Consider the following 21,541-nt stretch of genomic DNA (forward strand, 5'->3'; position numbering starts at 1 on the left):
AAGACTCAAGATTCATCGAGGTTCTCCTCTTCCAACGAGAAAACTATTTCCCAATGATATTAACCTGCACACCTCAGAAAAAAAGGCCCCATGTGATCTCTGTCCCTGTTATATTTAAATGTTGTAATCCCCAACACACTCCCAAGTTGACAAAAATATATTGAAAGCATTTGAGAAAATCGTTCTTTAATGTTTTAAAGGAATCTGGGAAGGATTCGACTTTTGTTTAACAGAATGTCATTCTGGTTAATACACAGAATCGACAGAGGAACTGAAAGTCCGAAGCCACAGCACGGAGCCATTACCAAAGTTGGACAGCAAAGAAAGAGGGCACCACGGGGCATCTTCCAGAGAGCCCATCAAAGCTCAGGAATGGGATGGAACACCAGGACCGCCTGTGGTCACCAGTAGACTGGGAAGATGCTCTGTGAGCCCCACCTTGTTAGCAGGAAACCACAGCTCAGGTAAGAAAAATAATGATCTTTCAGATGCAGTTATCGCTTGGAGAACCATAACCACAAATAGAGCTGTCTCTATTCATAGAGACAGCATAAGTAGCCCTTCACACAAAGGGACGAGACACTGTATTGCACCACTCCAGGGAGCATTTTCTGCACGGGCGGTGGAGAAGTGAATAGTGCTTCTTGGAGCTGTACAATGAAGCAGCTCTGACAGCTCGAAACATCTTGTACTAAATTTCATCCAAAGCATCTAGAGGCCTCATCGAAAGCAGTTTTAATTTATAAAGTTTAAGTGATTTAGAGTTTATGCCTCCTGTGCTTCAGAAAAGATTTCAGGCAACTGGGAAAAAATGAACAGAAAATGAAAGTGAGGATATATAGTAACAAAAACTGTCTGAAGGCAGGAGAGAGAGTAGATATCATGAAGCATGTACAGTGATGATCTGACTGCTGTAGCTGGACCATGGGCATGCTACTAAGTTTCCAGATCTAAGTCAGAAGAGTTGGAACATTTTCATCAAATACACCTTTAGATTTCACAAGTTGAAATTAAAATCTGCAATGCAGTTTTGCATTGTTAATAGATAAATATTATGAAACATCAAATTTTTAAAAGCAGCATATGTTTGCTTTGAAGTGATTAATCTACGTGATGGACTCACAGAGAGCTGTCAATTGAAAGACAAAACAAATAATCAAGTGACCTCCTATAGTTTTCAGGTTTCTATCCCTTAAAAATGTTAGGGTTCTGAAGAAAAGACCAATCCTTTAATGTTCTTTTCAGCTCTGATACTCATCGTGGAAAGCAATTTACCTTCATTTAGCCTGTGGACTCTCTGACACTCATGCACAAGTTAAAACTGAAACAGGATGAATGATCTCTGTACTTGGGAAGGGATATTTCTAGAATAGGACCCAGGCAGGGGCAGAGCAGTAGCTTTCCCAGACCTAAAATGTAACTTATTTCGTGATGGAATCATGAAAATCTTGGAGAAGAGACGAGTGAATTTAGCAGAAAGTAAAAATTTGTCTTTGTTAGTAAAGTATAAATAACTATAGGTGTATGAGAAGATTTGTGCATTTTGTCAAAAAGAAAAACATAGGGAACAAATTCTATTTTGTAGGAAAAAAAAATACCTCGCCAGAAGAAGGTTGACATCACAATTCATTTGGGACTTAGGATTAATTTTAGGCTTATTAGTAGTATTTTTTAATTATTTAAATTTGTACCAGTTCTATCCAAAAAATATGAATAATATGTACTCTTATTGTGACTAGGATATAAAACCAAAAGCATTACCTGAATGTCTGTTAGGTAACGGCCACTGTTCTGGTGTCTGAGAGCACAGTGATCAATAATACATCCTTGCATTCAGGTGCTCAAAGTCAAGTGAAAGACAAATAGATCATCACAATACAATGTTACATACAAATAATATGTGAAACAAAAGAGAAATCAATTAATTTTTCCTGAGAGTGTATGATTTTGGCACGAACAATCGGGGGTTTGGGTGGGTAAAATAATAACCGCTTGAGGATGTAACATTTGAACTAGAGCTTAATACATCAAGAGCTGCTCCCCAGGAGGATGATGGAGAAGAAGTTGGCTTTCTGGATGAACACCTGAAATGCTATGGGACAGAGCATGGTGTGTTTGGAGTGGAAGGTGGGGGGAAATTGATGGAAGAAATTGCAAAGTAGGTTGGTACCAGATAGCAAGAATCCTGACGGGCCTGTGTATCACCTAGAAATGCTTTTAGCAACAAAATGCCAATTAACAGTGGCTCAAGTAATAATGGCTTTTGTTAACTCCGCTAACGATCTGGAGGCAGGCAGCTCTAGGTATTTTGCAGCAATTCAATGATGTCATTGAGGACACAGGGACTTTCTGTTTTGTTGTGTTTTTGTTTTTGTTTTTTTAATTCTGCCCTTCTGCTACCCTTATTGATTTTTTTTTCATGATCACAAGCTGACATTTCTGGGCGTGATGCCCCAGCAAAGAGTCCCTTTCATCTAGTTGGTCTAAACTGGGAAACATGTCCTCTGGACCCATCAGTCAGTGAAGGGGAGGATTTCCATGAATTTAGAGAGGACCCTTCTTTCTCTTAAATCAAAGGGCTTCTGCTTCTAAATGAAAGCAACAGTCTATATTCTCAGGGAGAAGGGGAAGATGATGTTGCATATGCAATGGACAGTATCTGCCACTTCATGGTTAGGTTTTGGACATTATGTGGTAGATATTTTGTCGTCACTTAAGTATTTTTAAGATAGGTATAATGCAATTCAGTTTTCATCATGAATGATTCATGATGGCTCCAAAGCTTCAATAAGGGGTGGCTTGAAGACTATTTACTAAAAAAGGAATCACCAATATGAGCTGTGCACCGAGAGTTAGGTGGGAAAGTCAGGACTTAATTTTTGACTATGTTAGGTTGGAAGTGCTCTGGGACATCTAGTTAAGAAGCTAGTAGACACTTGGAGTTACAGGTCTGGAGCTAAAGAGATTTAACTGTATTACAGACTGAGGCTAGAGACCTTTGGGGTGGTTAGAACCCTAAGACTAGATGATTCTGAATAGAAGAGCAGGCAACTGAGATTAGACCCCGGGGAACCCACACATTTTAAAGTGTGGGCAAAAGAAGAATGTGTGAAATAAATGAAAATGAAACAATTAGATGGTTCGCAATTAAACTTTTAATGAACATTTGGAAAAGTGCATAAAAACGGGCAAACTGCAGTATGTTTTTGACACTGACCTGACTCTTCCAAGTAATGTAGCATGTAAACAGAATTTATAACAGACTTCCACTTTCTTCCACGGCAGACTCCCAAAGCCTCTCTTCTGCTTTATGACATCTAAAATCTGCTCTCCTGGGTCTTTCAGCTGTGTTTGTAGGGCAGTAAATTGTCTACTGACCAGAAGAAATGACATAAATATCTTCAGTCCCTCACACTCTCCATCTTAGGTGATGAAAGATGTAGATAAAGGTGGAAGAAGAAGAGATTTTTGGTACATTTTGATAAAGACTTTTTTGTATCTCTATTGAAAGAAATGTGAAATGCGGGGGCAAATGTGGAATCCCATATATAATAATGTCAGTTAGGGTTTCTTATGTGCCAGAGAAACTATCAGCATGAACACTCAAGGGGCACCTGGGTGGCTCAGTCTGTGTAGTGTCTGACTCTTGATTTTGGCTCAGATCATGATCTTGGGGTTGTGGGATGGAGCCCCACATTGGGCTCCGTGCTGGGCATGGAGCCGGCTTAAGATTCTCCCTCTCCTTCTCCTGCTTCCCCGCCCCCCCCAGTTCACGCTCTCTCTCTCAAAAGAAAAAAAAAAAAAGAACCTCAAAAGAGCATTATAATTAATTGAACTTTTAGAAGTCAATCCTTCCCAAATATGTCACAGCAATTTTATCTATTGAATCTACCCGTATACCTCTTTTGAGGGAAAGGACAAAGGGAAATTTGTTTGTTATGTTAGTAGCTTTAATGTTTCTAAAAAGAAAGAAACTAAAATGTGCCAATTCCATACTAGACAATGCCATAGCTTCACTAGCAAAAATGTATACAATGAGAATATTTTTAGTTTACTCACCTTTTGTGTTTTAACCAAATGATGCCCTAGTTAAAGGATACTCATCAGTGAGATGGCCTTTGTCCAGAATAAGCAAGTAACTAGTGAAGGGTGCATTTTGGACTTGCTGCTTTGGAATGAAAGTCAGTATTTACTCTTTTCCTTTTCTTCACACTTCCTCTCCATTATTGTCTCCTTGCCACTGGGTCGCTGAACTGCTAAGCCCCTATCAGAAACACTAGAACTGCAACCAATAATCCTTCTCCCTAACTAAATGAGGTACTCAGGTCCACACCTAACACTAGAGAGGAAAGAAGGTTTCACCTCTTCCACCCCTGTATCTATCCATACCCCGGTCTGCCAACTTTTTCCCTCTGGTTTTTCTCTCTCTCTCCCAATTACACACACACACACACACACACACACACACACACACACGAATTGCTACCAGTCACAGACCATTGCTTTACCAAAAGTAGTTTAGCCACTTGGAATGGCTGCTCTTAACAGCTCTTTTGAGGAATGGAGGAATTGCTGAAGTAAAGCGAAGAAATGTGTCAGGAGATCTCAATTATAATTAACATTGCCACTGGTTGCTGTGGTACTCTATTAAAGCCACTGTTGTTTAGTAAACCAGAGATTCCCCAGAGGGTGATTCCTGAAGGCGGTGGAGGTCTGGGACCCAAATGCTCATGAAAATAATGGGGAAAAGTGGAAGTTATACAACTAAATAGAGTATTCACAAAAATTCAGATTTCAGTCACTGAATCAATCAACAAATAGTTTCTAACCAGTTTGTATCTAACTCTGTAATAGTCTCTGGAGGATAAACGCTCACACACAGGGTATATAAAACACAGTCTCTGCCACTCAAAGATCTTACTCTGCTTCTTTATAACACAAAACAATGAACATAAATTAATTAGTAGAGTTAAATGTATTTTCATTGTTATTTACTGTTTACTGTACGTTATAATTCAGAAAAGAGAAAATTAGTGCAGGCTTGAAAAAAGACAGAGGACTTAATGGAGAACTGGAGTCTTAAGCCAAGATTATGTCAGATCTTTTTAAAAATAATTTTTTTAGAAGATTTTATTTCTTTATTTTTGCAAGAGAGAGAATGCAAGGGAATGTGAGCACGAGCCTGGGGGAGGGGTGGAGGGAGACACAGGCTCCCCGCTGAGCAGGGAGCCCAATGCAAGACTTGATCCCAGGACCCCGGGATCATGACCTGAGCCGAAGGCAGATTCTTAACCCACTGAGCCATCCAGGTGCCCCCCAAATAATAATAATTAGTATTAATTGAGTAGAGATGTATAGAGAGCTTTCCACAGGGGGTGAACAGGTTGAGCAAAGAGGGAGAAAACCTTCCGCGGCTTGGCCTTGCCAGGCTAGACTGAAGAAGCATTTTTGGAAGTAAATTTGGAAGGCCTTGGCTAAATTCTATGTGGAAAAATCTTGGAAAGACCTCAGTTTCTGTGTGTTCAACCATGTGTGTGTCTGCCATTTTGAGGAGGTCCAGCGCGGGACGTGAACTGAGGTGCCAGGAGGACCGGCTGTCATATTAGCGAGTGAATTAGGGGAGGTGCCTCCTTCAAAACAAAAGTGCTTTGCTTGCACATTCCGTATATGGGAATGTTCTTGACTTCCACAAAGGAAAGCATTTTTTCCCATTTTTCTGGAAACTTGAGGCCCTTTTGGTGTAAGTTATATATTTCCACATTTGTTAGAAGCTTAGACATGGAAAAATATTTCTCCATGGCAGAGAAAATCCATTGCATACCAATGAACATCCGACTGAATGATGGAAATGCAGGTGACCTGGAAAGCACAGGGGCCTCTCGAAGGGCCAGAAGCTATTCAGTGCCAGCTGATGCTCACCACGAGAATTGTTTACCCCAGATTTCAAGATGTAATTGCTCTTATGCAAAATCTCCTGATTTTTAAATACAGCTCAATTTTCAGGAAAAAACAATGAATCGAATAGTTTAGTTCCTCTAACTGAGTAAGACTTAAAGTCAAGCTGTGACATTCCACTGGGTGGGGGCATAGAATTGACCCCGAAACAGAGAGGTTGGGTATAGTAGAAGCAGCAGGTGCCAATAGGCATCCCGCCCTCCTGGTTTTTATTTTTCAGAAGCTGCAGCTCCTTGAGAAGGATGTGCTGTTGGGATGAATGGGGATTAAAGAGTGGTAAATAGCTTTTTATTTTAAAGGTTCTATTTATTTGTGAGAGAGGGAGCAAGCACAGGAGTGGGGGAAGTGGGGAGGGGCAGAGCGAGAGATAGAGGAGAAAAGCAGATTTGCTTCTGAGCAGGGAGCCCACGGGGCTTGATCCCAGGACCCTGGGGTTAAGACCTGAGCTGAAGGCAGTCATTTAACGACTGAGCCACCCAGGCACCCCGAGAGTGGTAAAGTGGTAAATAGCTTTTGATGATCAGGAAGAGGAGGAAGTTTTTTTTTTACTTTAGGAAAGAAAGAGGTATGGCATTCTGTGAATAGTAAGGACTAGCAGCCTATCCCTTCGTAGCATCCTGTTAAAGTGACCTGGCTTCTGACTGGGATGGAGGGCAGGTGGACTGGAGTTTGCACGGGGTTTCCAGTGAGGCTGGGCTTTATGCTTTACGATTCTAAATTCCCAAATATGGAGCTCTGTACTTCAAGGGGCTCTTAATGCTTGGAAAAGAGATTCCCTCATGACGACCAGTGTGGTTTGAAGACTAAAAGAGCCATCTTGAGTATTCTGCTCTGCAGAACAATTCTGGGCATTTTCATGACCCATTGCAGGGAAACATTTTCCACCACCATTCATGAGTCAGACTTTCACGTCCAAGAAGGGTCCTGTGCACACAAGTTCAGGGAAGCAAAAACATATATTGATTTGATTTCATTTAAAGAAAACAAAGAAATGTGCCCTTTCTCACACGCCACGTTTGGAGAGTGAATTTTGTATGACAAATAAAAGCATGCATAAAGTATAAGGTAAGATAGTGGTTGAACACTGTGATTTGGGCATCCAGTAGATCTAGATTTAAGTCTGAAATCTGTTTTTTTTTAAATTAGTGATAACACTGGGTATGACCCATCATGTCACCAAGTTCCATCATAAAAGATAGACATAATAGTATCTAACCCATAGATGCTATTGAGAATTAAAGGTGAATATTAAATGAGATAATGTACTAACACACTTAGCATGGTGTCTGGAGCACAACAGATATTAAGTAAATACTAGTTATCACTATGATTCTAGACACCTTTCCAAATGTCTTTGTAAGAGAGCAGAGAGAATCACTGGTACTGGGTAATGCAGGCAAGTTTCCTGTAAGTAGTGGCATTTGAGCTGGGCCTTGAACTGAGATGAATTTAGACAGAGAAGAAAGCATGAGAAATGCAGCCAAAGTGGGGATCATGGGTTCGTTTGCTGGGGATGGTGAGAGCTCAGGTTCCAGCCTGACCACTTAGCACACCAATCCCCCAGACTAGGGTTTCTAAGACATTCACAATTCTACTTCATATTTCAATCACCTCTTTGAAGATTGGGAAGATCACAAAGATGTTAGGGTGTTAGCCTAAGGCCTAAGATTGGATGCCTGCCAAGGAGATGTAACTGAATAGGGGACATTTAATATAAGAAACAGAAAACTGGGATTCAACAAAGGGGATGATGATTGAATCCAAGAGTGTGGTCTTTGAATACTGCATTTTTACCAGTTGATTTTTAAGAAAGATGTTTTCCTCTTGAAAATTCTGAAACATATTTACTGTACTCTACTTGATAATGTTGGAATCAATGACTCACTTTGCTGATAAACCTCCTAGCAGCTATAACTCAAAAACATTCAGGATTCAGCGCTTTGTATCCAGGAAGAGTCCCAAGCACACAAAGAGAGACATTGAGCAGCACTAAATTGGGCGGCAGGACTGGGAATTGTGGAACAGTATTTATGATAATAATTCCTGGCACAACACTAAATCTATGCAGTTTTCTTCTCTGTCTCTCTCTCTCTGTCTCACTAATTTTTTTTTTTAATTAAGTAGGCCCATACCAATGTGGGGCTTAAACTCACAACCCTGATATCAAGAGTCACATGCTGTATGTACTGAGCCAGCCACGTGTCCCCCCACTCCACTCTCTAATATTTTTAGTGCAAGTAAACCATGCTTTGCAACAATGTTAATAAATTAATATTTTGGTGCGAATGATTTGAGGAAATTAGATAACACTGCTGTGCTCCAGTTTTTCTATATTTATAGAAAAGATGCAGGAAATCTCACTGTGTAGGTCATTATGAGGATTAAATTAAAAAAATGCATAGAGGGGCGCCTGGGTAGCGCAGTCGTTAAAGCGTCTGCCTTCGGCTCAGGGCGTGATCCCGGCGTTCCGGGATCGAGTCCCACATCGGGCTCCTCCGCTAGGAGCCTGCTTCTTCCTCTCTCACTCGCCTGCTGTGTTCCCTCTCTCACTGGCTGTCTCTCTGTCACATAAATAAATAAAATCTTTAAAAAAAAAATGCATAGAAATGCCTGGTATAAAGCTGGTTTATAATAGCTAGTAGGCCCACGGTTTATTCTGTTACCATTCAATTTTACTGGAAAGGTTTCAGATTTTTTTTTCTAGGACCAAGACTGAATGTTTCCTTTGGAAAGTGCAGCTTATTGCAAATATGATACAGAGTTTTCTCTAGATACATATAATGTAACCGGCTGCAGGACCACGATTACTGCATCAGCCCATGCTTCATTTATTTGTGTACTTTCCAACAAAGATTTTAGGCCAGTGCCATGCCTGTTTTGGGGTTCCCCTGAGTCTATATTCATAAAATTTGGAGAAAGGATCAGGTGCAGACTTTAAGACTTGGTTGCTGCATTATACAGAATTATCAAAAAAAATCTTAATCTCTCTCACATTTTAAATCCCATTCATTGGGATTGGCAAGGATGTGGGAAGCACAAGAAAATATTGATACCTCCAAATGTACACATATCCTTTTGTAAATAGCTGACTTGACATTCATTCATCTATTCATTCATTCATTCATTCATTCATTCATTCATTCCCTTTGTCTTTATTTTCTAACAAATATTTATCCAGCATCTTCTCTGTGTCATTGCAGGAGCTAGGTGCAGGGGTGCAGAGTGTGCAAGGCAAATAGGGTAGACTAGAGCCACATTCCCAGTGTGTAGTCTAACAGGGAAGACAGAAAATAAAATAAAAGATTCTTATAAATGTTATGAGGGGGAAATACTAGACACAGTGACATGATTTATTCTCTGGTGATTCAGACAGGCTTCCTGGAGAAAGTGATATTAAATTTGATACTGGCATGACAAGTAGGTGCTGGGAGGTAGGTAGAGTGTTCCCTAGAGCTCACTCACTGAAGTGTGGCTGAAAAAGATTTACTTTTAGAACCCCATTAGTATTAAACATTTTGATGTGGTTACATAATTCCCAAACTATATCCTCTTCTCTTTCTTCCATTTTTTCACATGGTCTGGCACCTTTGGGACACAGTTATGGTCCCAATACCCTCCTTTCTTTGTATCCACACTGTTGCTATGTTCTTTCAGATCTCCTCATCAAGAAGTAAGGTCTGTTTCTTACTCCTTGAATCTGGGTTGGCCTTGGGTCTTGTACTGACCAGTTCAATGAGATGGAAGGGACGGTGTGTCAGTTCTGAGCCTCAGCCTCAAGAATGCTTCTATTTGTTCTTTTCCAATCCTACCACCACCACATAAACAAACCATAGCTAGCCTGTGGGAGGAGGAGATATGTGGAGGAAAGCCAAGAGTCTTCAGCCTTCAGCCTGCCAACCCCTAAGCATGTGCAAAAGCATAATATGACATAGCGGAAGCACCTCCTTGAAACACAGCTGACCACAGATGACAAGTGAGCCCAACCAAGAACAGAAGAATCCTTTGACCCATTCATGGACTCATGAACAGAACTAAATGAGTGTTGTTTTAGGTCACTGAGTTTGAGGGTAGCCTAAAATAATTAACTGACATAGATACCATGGTCTGTTTCATTTTCGCTGATTTTCCCTCAAATGGAAATGGTGATTATATGAGTAGAGTATGCTCACTGAAACACAGAAAGTCAAAGTAAAAAGTGAAGATCCTCTCCCATCTGTTGCTTCACCATCCCATGTTTCAAAGCATCATTTTTAACTGCCATGGTTTTGCTGTCGAGGAGTTATATATTGCTAGGAACTGTGAGTTCTTTCTCATTTTTACTATGCAACAAGAACAAAAAACCAATGTGGTAGAGTTCAGGCCTCTGCCGTAATTTGGGCTTTGCTTTAGGATGTTGACTAACTTCCTGCTTGGCTCCCCAGCAGCCCTCAGCAGCTGTGGGCTTTAGCGTCTACGACCCTCCAGGCTGTCATTCTGTACAGTGGGCTTGGGCACCAGAAGACAGCTCTCCACATCTGCTCCACTTCTCAATTATAATTGGGTGCATGGTTATTTCCTCCGGGAACCGGGCAGATCCCGTTGCTAGGTTCAGCGCAGTATTTTCACACTCTAGAGTTTAACGCTCTCTTTCCTAATTCTTGTAGTAAACACATAACAGAATTCTCATTTGGAGAGCCTTCAGAGAGCAATGTAAGTCATATCCCCAGCAGTCCACTTTTATTTCTCTGTGGAAAACTGTGACTTCTGCCTGCTAGAATTTGTGATCACCAGAGAAATTGTTTTGTTTGTATTTCTCCTGATACTGGTGATATGGCTTTGAGAAACAACCAGAAAAGGGGGACGTGGGGTGAGTTAACCATTTTAAATAGCCAGACTGTGTCTTTATAGGGTTTAAAGGTAAATAAACAGTGTGTAACATGTAGAAGGATAATTAAAAATGATACGAGGTAATTACTCTCACATTGCAAGGCAGAAAGCTAGACTACAGAAGCAGAACTTGGAAAAGAAGTGATTGAAATGAATTTTGTTGTCCTTAAGTGAACTCTTATCTTAGCCTAGGAATGTGGTTGCAGGCTGAGAGGCTAGCCACTAGGTATTACAGAGACTGGGGGTAGACTCTGTGTGTGTGTGTGTGTGTGTGTGTGTGTGTGTGTGTGTGTGAGAGAGAGAGAGAGAGAGAGACATGAGTCTCCATCCTTCTCAGTGTTGATAATCAAGGCAGGGAAACTAATGGGACTACCTGGAAATCTCACTATTGGCTTCTAGTCATTGAGATGACACAGTAAAATAAAAGTGCAAAAGGTTAGCCAAATGGCCTATGACCATAGAGCAGAAAGTTTCCTGGCAAGTAACTGGCCACTGATGGTGTGTTAAAGGTGTGTAAAGTGCGTTTCCCATGGACCAGAATAGGCCACAGACAGCAAACGGGGGTGGCTTCGGTCATGTGACTGCCCAGAGTGGCAAGGAGGCTCAAGGTGCTTGACAGGATGTCCGGAGGGCAGAGAGCAAGGGGATCTACAGGTGAGAGATAGCCAGTCAAGGGGGGCCTTCCAGGTACACTTGAAAGCACCCCAAGAAGAAAGACATTCACCTCCTTTCCATCCCTATAACAAGAGAGTGAGAAACATCAGCTCATGCTGATGTCAGTGAAGACCTTTCCCACCCCCTCACCTCAACCCCTTCCTCCTATCTCAGCCCTTGTGAAGGCAGACATGTTGGGACCTGGAGATGAGGTAGAGAGAAAGGTGGTCTCCTCTGTGCCAGGAATAGGGCTAAATGGGCCAGAAGAGAAGTGTTTCCTTGAAACAAAGTTCAAAATTGAAATTATAATGTAAAAAACTAGGCATTTGAATTATTATTCCTATAAGACTTTTTTTTTTTGACTTGAAGAAACTGAAAATTTTTAATTATCAAAATGAAAAGGAAAGTTCTGGGAGTTGGTCTAGGGTTTAGCCAAAAGGCAAGAAAAAACTCCCCGCTACCCCACAGCAGGTTGTAGCTGGTTTGTGGGGAGAAAAGAAAAGCTTTGCTTTCTGATTGCATCTGAGGTCCTCTGTGTTCCAGTTAACAGTTAAGTATACAAGTTTAAAGAAAGCAGAACTTGATATAAATGCTCTAAGATTATTGCAAATTATATATAAACTGAATTACAGAATTTAATTTTATCACTTTTATGGCACCTGGGTGGCTCAGTTGGTCTCATGTCTGCCTCTTGATTTCGGCTCAGGTCGTGATCTCAGGGTCATGAACTCAAGCCCTGCATCAGGCTCTGTGCTCAGCAGGGAGTCTGATGGAGATTCTTTCTCTCTTTCCCTCTGCCTCTCTCCCACTCATGTGCACATGTACGCACACTCTCTCTCAAATAAATAAATAAATCTTAAAAAAGAATAAAATAAAATAATGCCTTATATTTATATGCCATGTCTTAGCTTTTAAAATACTTTTATAAGTGCCATCTCATTTGATTTTCACAAAACCCTGTTCATCTACGGCCCAGCGTTATGATCTGATGATTTAGGTGACCAAACTGAAGCTCAAGTGAAATTGGCTAAATTGTCCAGACCCACTGGTATGTAGCAGATTCAAATCAAGAAGTAGATTTCAGGCTTCTGACCCTTAGTACAGCTCTCTTCCCATGATGTAATTAGACTGGGTTTCCCTCTTTCCACCTCCGTGCTCGTGAATTCATGAATGTATTCATCCATTCATTCATTCAGCTAATTTTTTTTCTATAAAAGGTTATCAAGCATTGAACACGTGCCAGTGGGGGAACTGCCGTTAACAACGAAAGTTAAACATGTAATTACAATCTGTAACCAAACCATTTCCTCTTGAGTGTGTTACGCAGCAGCTCTGAGTGACATGGGAGCGGGGATGTCGGGGTGATGAGGAGTGGGAGCAAGGCGGGGGGCTGAGAGGAAGCCGAGGGCCTGACGGGGGCTAGGCCCTGCTGGTCACATCAGCAATTCTGGTCTTACCGAAGAATGACAGGAAGCCATTTATGGATTTTCAACTTGGGGATTGTGTGATCAGATTTACCAAGTCAGCTAATGTATCATCATCCTAAACCAAGGGAAACAGAATTATGAAGACAAATACACTGCCCCAAATGACCTGCCTCATAAATCCAAAGAAGAAATGTGTTCTCTGCTCTCTAGTCCGTGAAATTCCTCTATTCCTATAACTGAGAGGTATTTATAACTGATTGTTTTGATCTATCTAAAAATCCATTCTTGAGCACCTGAGCCAGCATGTCACACTCCCTGCCCCCCCCCAAACCCCAGCAACATTATGTGTGCTTGTTTTCCTTTGCTTCCATCATTTACTCATTCAGCAAAATTCTCCCAGTGGGAACACCTGTCTGAACAGTACAGTATGCGTTGATCACCTCGGTCTCCGAAGAGCTATACCTGCCTATGGTGGGCTTGATTTTATACAGCACGAGGGCATTCTTGCCCCAGTCCAGTAAGACAGGATGCTGGACCTGGTTTTGCAGTAGTTTGCTGGGTTTTCTCTAAGCCATTTATATTCTTTTTCTTATTTTTTTGTATCAAGAGGGTTGGTTAAAATTATGGGAGCAGTATAGAGTCAAGGAATTTGATGATACTAATTGGTGTGTGTGCGTGTGTGTGTGTGTGTGTGTGTGTGTGTGTGTGCGTGCATGTAAAGCCACTTACGGCTTTTAAGCTTGGGTATTATGTGATCCAATTTGCAGAGTCAGCTAACTTATTATCATATACTATGTATAACTATATGTGTGAGTACACACACACGCACAGTCTCTTAAACTGGATTTCTACTAAATATGTACATAGACGACGATGTTGTCTACTATCCAGATACCCCGAAGACTGGTGAGAAAAAATACGACTTGATAGTAATTTCATTCTTATTAGAGAAATTCTGAATTTCTGTGTACTCCGTGATTCTCTTGGGGAAAACTAGTTAGCCAGGCACAAACAATTCAGAGAGCACAGAAGCTACCTTCACCTACGTGCCTCTCTATAGATTAATCCTGTTGGAGAACCACAGTGACAATGCACAGCTCGAGCGTTGACTCTATGCCAGCTCCTCGTAGCTTTCCCTGCAGGGAGCATGGCTCCACCCTGTGCCCTTTCTCAGAGGAGTCCTCCCTGACATTGCTTCCCAGTGGTCAGGAGTTGGCTTTCTTTGGAACAGCCCTGTGGGTATGCTGCACCAACGGTATCCACAAAGAAAGCCCTGTTTCTGTGAAAAGCCTTAGTAGACATTACAAAGAAGAAGGTCTGTCTGACTTACAGTGGGCCTTTACAGAGACTAGTTCTGGAAGCTTTGTCAGCCTACCAGAATACATAGCAAATCAAAGCACTCCCACCTGCTGTCCAAAACAGGCACTACATTTTTCCCCTCCTTAATTTTGTTAATGTTAAATTCCCTTGGAGTCTGGTCAATGTATTTTTGCCTTTTTGCTAGAAACTTGGAGAAAGTGAAAGAAGGGAAGAATATGCTTTTTTATTAATGAGAAATGTACAAATAATTCATCTTTTACACTGGCTTCATTATTTTTTTGAAGATTTTATTTATTTGAGAGAGAGCACGAAGGGGGGCGGGGAGCAGAGGCAGGGGGAGAAGCCAAATCCCTGCTGAGCAGGGAGCCCAATGCAAGGCTCAATCCCAGGACCCCGGGGTCATGACCTGAGCTGAAGGCAGATGCTTAACTGGCTGAGCCACCCAGGCGCCCCATCATTCTTTAAAACATGGTTTAAACTAACTCATTCAATAAATAAGTCATGAGTCCTTACCAGGGGTCAGTTATGTTACTCAGGGGAGATATATTGAGGAATGAGCTAGACATGGCCCCTGTCTTCACAGAGCCTATGGTTTAGTGTAGGAAGAAAGGGAAGGAAAGGGGAAGGCACAAGTGCTCCAAGCAGAGCGGAGTGGCGTGATCAAAATCCTAGAGTAAGAAGGCAGGCGGCTTTCGGAGAACCTAAGGCGGTGAGGCAGGCTGGTTCGGTAAGCTGAGTCTCATGGACCACTGTGAGGAGGCAGTTTAGACTTCCTTACATTATAAGCAGAGGAGCTGAGCGGTCAGATTGGCCTTTCGATAATACGGATAGCGAGCATTTCTTGAGATCCTATGACATGCCGGTTGCTGCGGTGAAATCTGCATTTATCTTATTTAATTCTTACAGTAATTTCGTGAAGTGGATACAGCGTTGCTACCATTTTACCGTGAACGAACCGAAGCTTAGAGAGGTCAAGCAAATTGTCCAGGATTGTTCAGTTGCTAAGTGAGGAGAGCTTAGCAGGCCTGATTTAAAGGTATAACTCTTGCTCTAGAGCTCCTGCAAAAGTATTTGACAGCTCTCATTGGCTGGCTTGTGCCCAGTGTCCACGCCTGAACCAGTCAGTGAGGCGGAGGGGATACAATGATTGATTGGATGGACCTGAGTCACATGGTCACTTTTGAAGCCGCAGTTGGGGAAACTCCTCTGGTGGAACCGTAAGAACTGAGATTGCTGGTTATGCCGTTTTCTAAAGGATATCCAAACTGCTACTCCAAAAAAATAAGAGTAAATGGATTCTGGACAGGTGAAAATGACAGATGGTCATTACCTCTCCTAAATTTAATTTTAAAATATTTTTTGTCTTGTTTAACCACTTGCTACCAAAACTTTTACCAACAATTTTAGAAAATTTTAGCAAATAGCAGACTTAAGTTATGCATAGTCCCAACAACATTGTTACAAAAATAAAGTACAGAAAGTAGATCAGAAAGGAGGAGTAAAAACAGTGACTTTCGTAAACGAAGCTCATGATCGATCAAGAGTATTTTTGAGGGCATTTCAATTATTCCATCAGATTTCATTTATGAACGTCAAAGAATCAATGAGTGAACCTTGGAGCTTGCTTCTTATTATAAATTATGAAAAAGTTCCCTGAGAATTTGGATGCTCCCTCAGGTATCAGGGGCTGGTAATAGTGTTTCTTGGACATTACCAAAGACACTTTTCTAGGGCAGCATTTCAAAACTGGTTGTTCCCAAATACCCTGAAATTTTCAAAGGTTTTCCCATGTTTCTTGTGCTTCAACATGATATTTTCCTGTTTCGTTTTTTGTTTTTTAATTACTCCAATTGCATATTAATTGCATAAAAAGTTACCTTTTTAAGGGAACTCTTTGGGCACTTGAAGTCTTAGATAAAGTAATTGCTCTCAAATTCTTCAGTCTTAGAACCCCTTTTGTTCTTAAAACTTATTAAGAATCCCAAAGAGCTTTCCTGGCACTGGAAGTTAAGTCTAACATATGGGTTAAGTATAAGAATGCTTATCATATTAGAAATTAAAATTGAGGGGCGCCTGGGTGGCACAGCGGTTGAGCGTCTGCCTTTGGCTCAGGGCATGATCCCGGCGTTCTGGGATCGAGCCCCACATCAGGCTCCTCCGCTATGAGCCTGCTTCTTCCTCTCCCACTCCCCCTGCTTGTGTTCCCTCTCTCGCTGGCTGTCTCTATCTCTGTCAAATAAATAAATAAAATCTTTAAAAAAAAAAAAGAAATTAAAATTGAGAATTTAAAAAATCATTTATTAAAAATAATAAATTCATTATATGTTAGCATAAATAACATTTTTTCATAAAAAATAACCATATTTCCTAAATTATAACAAATGGTGAAGAGATTGAAATTGTTTCACATGTTTGCAAATCTCTTTAATGTCTGACTTAATAGACCATAGATTCTTATATCTGCTTTGGATTCAATCTGTTGTGATATGTTGCCTTGGTTAAAATACATGAAGAAAATCTGGCTTTGTACAGATGTGTAACTGAAAGAAGGAGGAATATTTTAATAGCCTTTTCATGTAGTTGTGTATATCCTTCTTTAGTATCCTACCCAAACTCAACGAATAGCAGTTTCATAAGGGTTAATTACATATCAATAAACTCATCATGCTCTGTTGCATTAAAATCCATTGGTCTACCTTGCATTTTAAATAGATTTTTTATTCATGCATGATTTATAACACCATGCTTTTAGAAAGTATCGGTTCACAAAGTCATGCAAATCTTCCATATGTTGACACATTTCATTATAAAAATCAATACAGCACATTAATATCACCACTGATCTCATAAGAAAAGTCTTTAAGTATTAGGATGCTGTCAAGCTCACAGTGGCGCATACAAGTTTTTTCGAAATTTTAATTCCTGCTTGAAAGCTCAGATTTATCATTGTCCACAAATTCTGTTAGTTGTCTTCCTTAAAGCAATAGACTCCCTTCATTCATTTTTGAGAAAGTATCTGCCCAACAGTCAAGTGTGTGTGGCAGTGAGAAGTACCTGATGACTACTACAGTTTCGTGCTGTTGCTTTGATGTGCTAAAGTAACAGCAGATATCCAGCATTGTTTTTAGACTTCCAGTGAATTTGTCAACACAGTGGGAAAAGCAAAAAACATCTTACTTAGTACTTCTTTGAAAATAGTTTTGACCTCATGTCACCACCTCCTCACAGGATCTTAGAGATCTCCAGCAGTTCTGCTAGAGAGTGAACAAACATGGCCATTATTGGAGATCACACTGAAGTCCCCTACCATGGCGAACATGATCCTGCATGCTCTTGGATAAATCGTGTTCCTAGACACATATTGCTTTGTGTATGTTTATAACAGACAGTGGTTCAAGAAAGAAGCATAGGTCAATAGCCATTGAAATAGAACCTGTGGTAAGGAGCATACAAATTATACTGGACCAGATTTTGTCTCAAGATACTTGGTCTTAAACAAACCACAAAAACCAATGGTATAAACAGAAGATGTCATTCGTTTTGCATCCGGTGTTGATTTTCATTTGTTAGAAATAAAGAGTTTTTACATTAATAAGGTGGGTGACATATAAAATTTAAACTTGGTTTTCTTCCCTTTTATTTTGTCATTTAGAAGTGAGAGATAACATTTTAAAAACAGGTTAAGTTATTTTTGTCATGTTTTCATTCCTAATATCAGTGATGAGAGAATTTAATTCTATTTCTGCTTGTTTGTTTATTCTATTTTTGATGCCATAACCCAAAGTGAAATTTCTATCCCCATGGTAATAGACATTTGATCTTGATACAAATCATAATGTGTCTTTTTGAATTTATATCTTGGTAGATGGATTTTCTTTATGTAATGATTTCAAGGGGCATATGTTCCTTGTTAAATAGATAAAATAAATTGCTTTATACACATGTGCTATAATTTTATTTTAATGTGAAATGAAGTATTTTTGAAGACAGAAGCACCTTTTCATATTCGGCTAAAGTGATGAAAATACCAAGGGTGTTTCAGAAATTATATACTAAAATAAAAGAGGCTGATATGCACCCCAATGTTCATAGCAGCACTGACCACAATAGCTAAACTGTGGAAGGAGCTGAGATGCCCTTCAACAGATGACTGGATTAAGAAGATGTGGTCCATAGATACAATGGAATATTACTCAGCCATCAGAAGAACGATTACCCAACATTTGCAGCAACATGGACAGGACTGGAAGAGATTATGCTAAGTGAGATAAGTCAAGCAGAGAAAGACAATTACCATATGGTTTCACTCATTTATGGAACATAAGGAATAGCAGGGAGATCGGTAGGAGAAGGAAGGAAAGAATGAATTGGGGGTAAACAGAAGGGGGAATGAACCACGAGAGACTATGGACACTGGGAAACAAACTGAGGGTTTCAGAGGGGAGGAGGGTGGAAGATTGGGATAGGCCGGTGATGGGTATTATGGAGGGCACATATTGCATGGAGCACTGGGTGTTATACGCAAACAATGAATCATGGAACACTACATCAAAAACTAATGATGTACTGTATGGTGACTAACATAACATAATAAAACATTTAAAAAAATAAAAAAAATAAAAGAGGCTGTCAAAAAAAAACCACACACACACACACACAAAACCCCAAACTGTTAATGCTACACTGTGCTATGCCCTGTAAAACACCAACCATGCATTGCAGTACCTAGGTTATCTCTGTGCAATAGATAGTACGATTTATATTCTCTCTAGATAAGAAGGTGGAAGTGGTAAGAAAATCTCAGTTCTTCAGATATTTGGAAGGAATACAATGGGCACGCCTAACTCTACCTGCGTGCGATCCTTTCTCCTCTACACAATGGGTCTTGTCATTCTGTGTACACCATTGGATCATAACCTCTACCTCTCATGTTTCCACCTCACTTTTCTTTGGATTTTAGACCTTCACCAGAATCCCAATATTTCCAAGAAGAATTACCAATTAGTCCAGCATCAATAGTTTTACTCTTTGGCCCTTCAGGTAACATTAGGACCCTGGTCCGTGACTATGGGATACCGGGACTCATTCAAAGCTACACAACTCTCATTCAGAGGAAAGCTCCATGGAAACCTGGAGAGAGAATATCTACTCCCAGAGTAGATTTTTGCAGCCTGCCGATTTTCTTTCTCTGGTCACAAAATGATCACAAAAACGATCAGACTTGTTTTCTTTTCAGCGTCATACTGACAATGCTGAAGGCTATGAGTTTCTCAGGGACCTATAAAAATATTGGATATTAGAAATAAATAGTAGCACCAAAATTCCAAAAGAAACTTCCAGATTTAACATTAGTGAATATTTAATTAAATCACTATAAAATGTAACATTAGTTCCACTTAATTAATTGTTAAATTTAGTATTAAAACAATTCTATTACATTGGAAAGCAATTTCTAGATTAGATGGTGTAATACTGCAAGAGTTCCTGAGTGTACTTGAATACTGTCTAGAAATCATAACCAGTCATGAATCAATTGGATTATTCAGTCTAATAATTTTTGAAGCAAAACTGTAAAAATGCATTCAAATTATATACAGGACAAATTACACTTAATGTGGGATTTGAGGGCACCTAACATGTTTACTATGATGTACGATGGAAGTTTTAAAACAAAGTTGAATCCATGAAGGCTTTAACATAACCCTGGCAAAACTGCCTCTTACTACTTAGACACCAGTTTATCTCAGGTAGCTTATGTGTTACTTCCAAAAAAATGCCTTCCCTAGAAATGAAAGTAGAGTTTGTAATAAGTGCACGTTGGTGTATTTTTAAAAGGCCTGCAACTCCCATGAAGACTTAAGTCATTGATTAGAAACTTTCAGCAACATGACTGATTTGGGGAAATCACAATATGTCTCTGCTACTACAGAAAACTATTGTGTAAAAGGAAAAAAAAAAACAAGACAGAGGAAAGATATGTCTCTGAATTTGATTTTATTTCTTTGATGCTAGATTAAAGTATTTTCTTGGTGAAAATGCACTAATCTCCTATGCTGTGTAGATGCAGAGGTTGAGAAGAGTTGCTTTCTGAAAGCAAAGAGAACTCCGATACTCACAATAATAGCAGTGGATGCCTTGGGGATTATCCTGTAACAATACCAAGGACATGATTTTGGAGAGAAATCCAATTCACTTTAAAGGGAAGATGAGAAATGATTGAGAAATGACTATTTTTAAAACAAAACAAAACAGTGGTAATTTGTATCCACTAGAACAAAAAGAAAGAATTATTAAGTCACATAGCCCACTGGGTACTTATTTAATAAAAACTTTAAGATGATTATGAATTATTACTCTGAAAACATCCCATGATATCTTGATAATGGTTTATTCCAAAAAGTTAAAATTAGTGTTTCTTTTCTTTTCTCTCTTTTTTCTTTTCTTTCTCTCTTGTTCTTTCTCTTTTCTCTTTATCTTTCTCTCTTTCCTCGCTTCCTCCCTTCCTGCCTTCCCTGTTTCTTTTTCTGTTTTTCCTTTTACCCTCTTATTCTCTTTCTTTCTTAATCTACTACCTTTTTCTTATTCCTTCTTATTCTCTTTACACTTGGTCTTCACAGAAATTTCATAAACAACATCAACTGTTACTTCTAGGATGATGATTGAGGGAGTTTACAAAGCAAGAGGTTTTCCTTGGGTGTAGGGATAACAGGTGCCTTTTAGTACATCATTAATCTCTTAATGGAATGAGTTTTTCTTGGGGAGGAAGGTTCTACATTAGATCTCTTTTGAGGCACATGTCCATTGTTTTTGACCCCCCCCCAAAAAAAAGCCTTGGTAATTTTTATATCATCAAAATTCAGGATAGAAACTTACTGTTTTTAGTGTTATGGCTCTTAAGCTTTCCTGTTTAAGGCTCAAAGCACAGTGTATCTCCAAGGGTAACTGAACTGGACAATTTAATGTCTATGTCAAGAATCTCTGTGAGGCTTGGTTATAACCAGAATCTTTTCCAGGATTTTTGGATCTTCTTTTGGTCAAAGGAACCTTAGTGGATGTAACATCATAAAGATTCATTTCACCAACTTGGTCGCATAAATACCATAATAAATTTGAAATGCACTTAAGGACCATGTAAAACTGAAAGAAGAGGCAGAGTGAATGAGATAAAGATAAACCCAAACCTCACAGTTTTGAAAATTAAATTCAAAAATTGTTTAAAAAACGCACCACCATTAAGCAGCAATGTTACACAGTGTATGTGTGTGTGTGTGTGTGTGTGTGTCTGTGTGCGCGTGTGTGTGTGCGTGTGTGTGTGTGTT

The 21,541-nt window shown here is 39.8% G+C and overlaps 1 protein-coding gene across 1 annotated transcript in view; it reads left to right on the forward strand.

Moving 5' to 3' along the window:
• The window catches only part of NYAP2 (neuronal tyrosine-phosphorylated phosphoinositide-3-kinase adaptor 2), a 238,856-nt gene that overhangs the window by 173,004 nt on the left and 44,311 nt on the right, over positions 1-21,541 (forward strand). The window contains exon 4 of the mRNA XM_026491817.4: positions 258-464. Within this exon, the coding sequence (XP_026347602.4) occupies positions 258-464 (207 nt within the window). The remainder of the gene's footprint in view (positions 1-257; positions 465-21,541) is intronic.

The sequence above is a fragment of the Ursus arctos genome, unplaced genomic scaffold (assembly GCF_023065955.2).
Source record: "Ursus arctos isolate Adak ecotype North America unplaced genomic scaffold, UrsArc2.0 scaffold_1, whole genome shotgun sequence".
Classification (NCBI taxonomy): Eukaryota; Metazoa; Chordata; class Mammalia; order Carnivora; family Ursidae; genus Ursus; species Ursus arctos.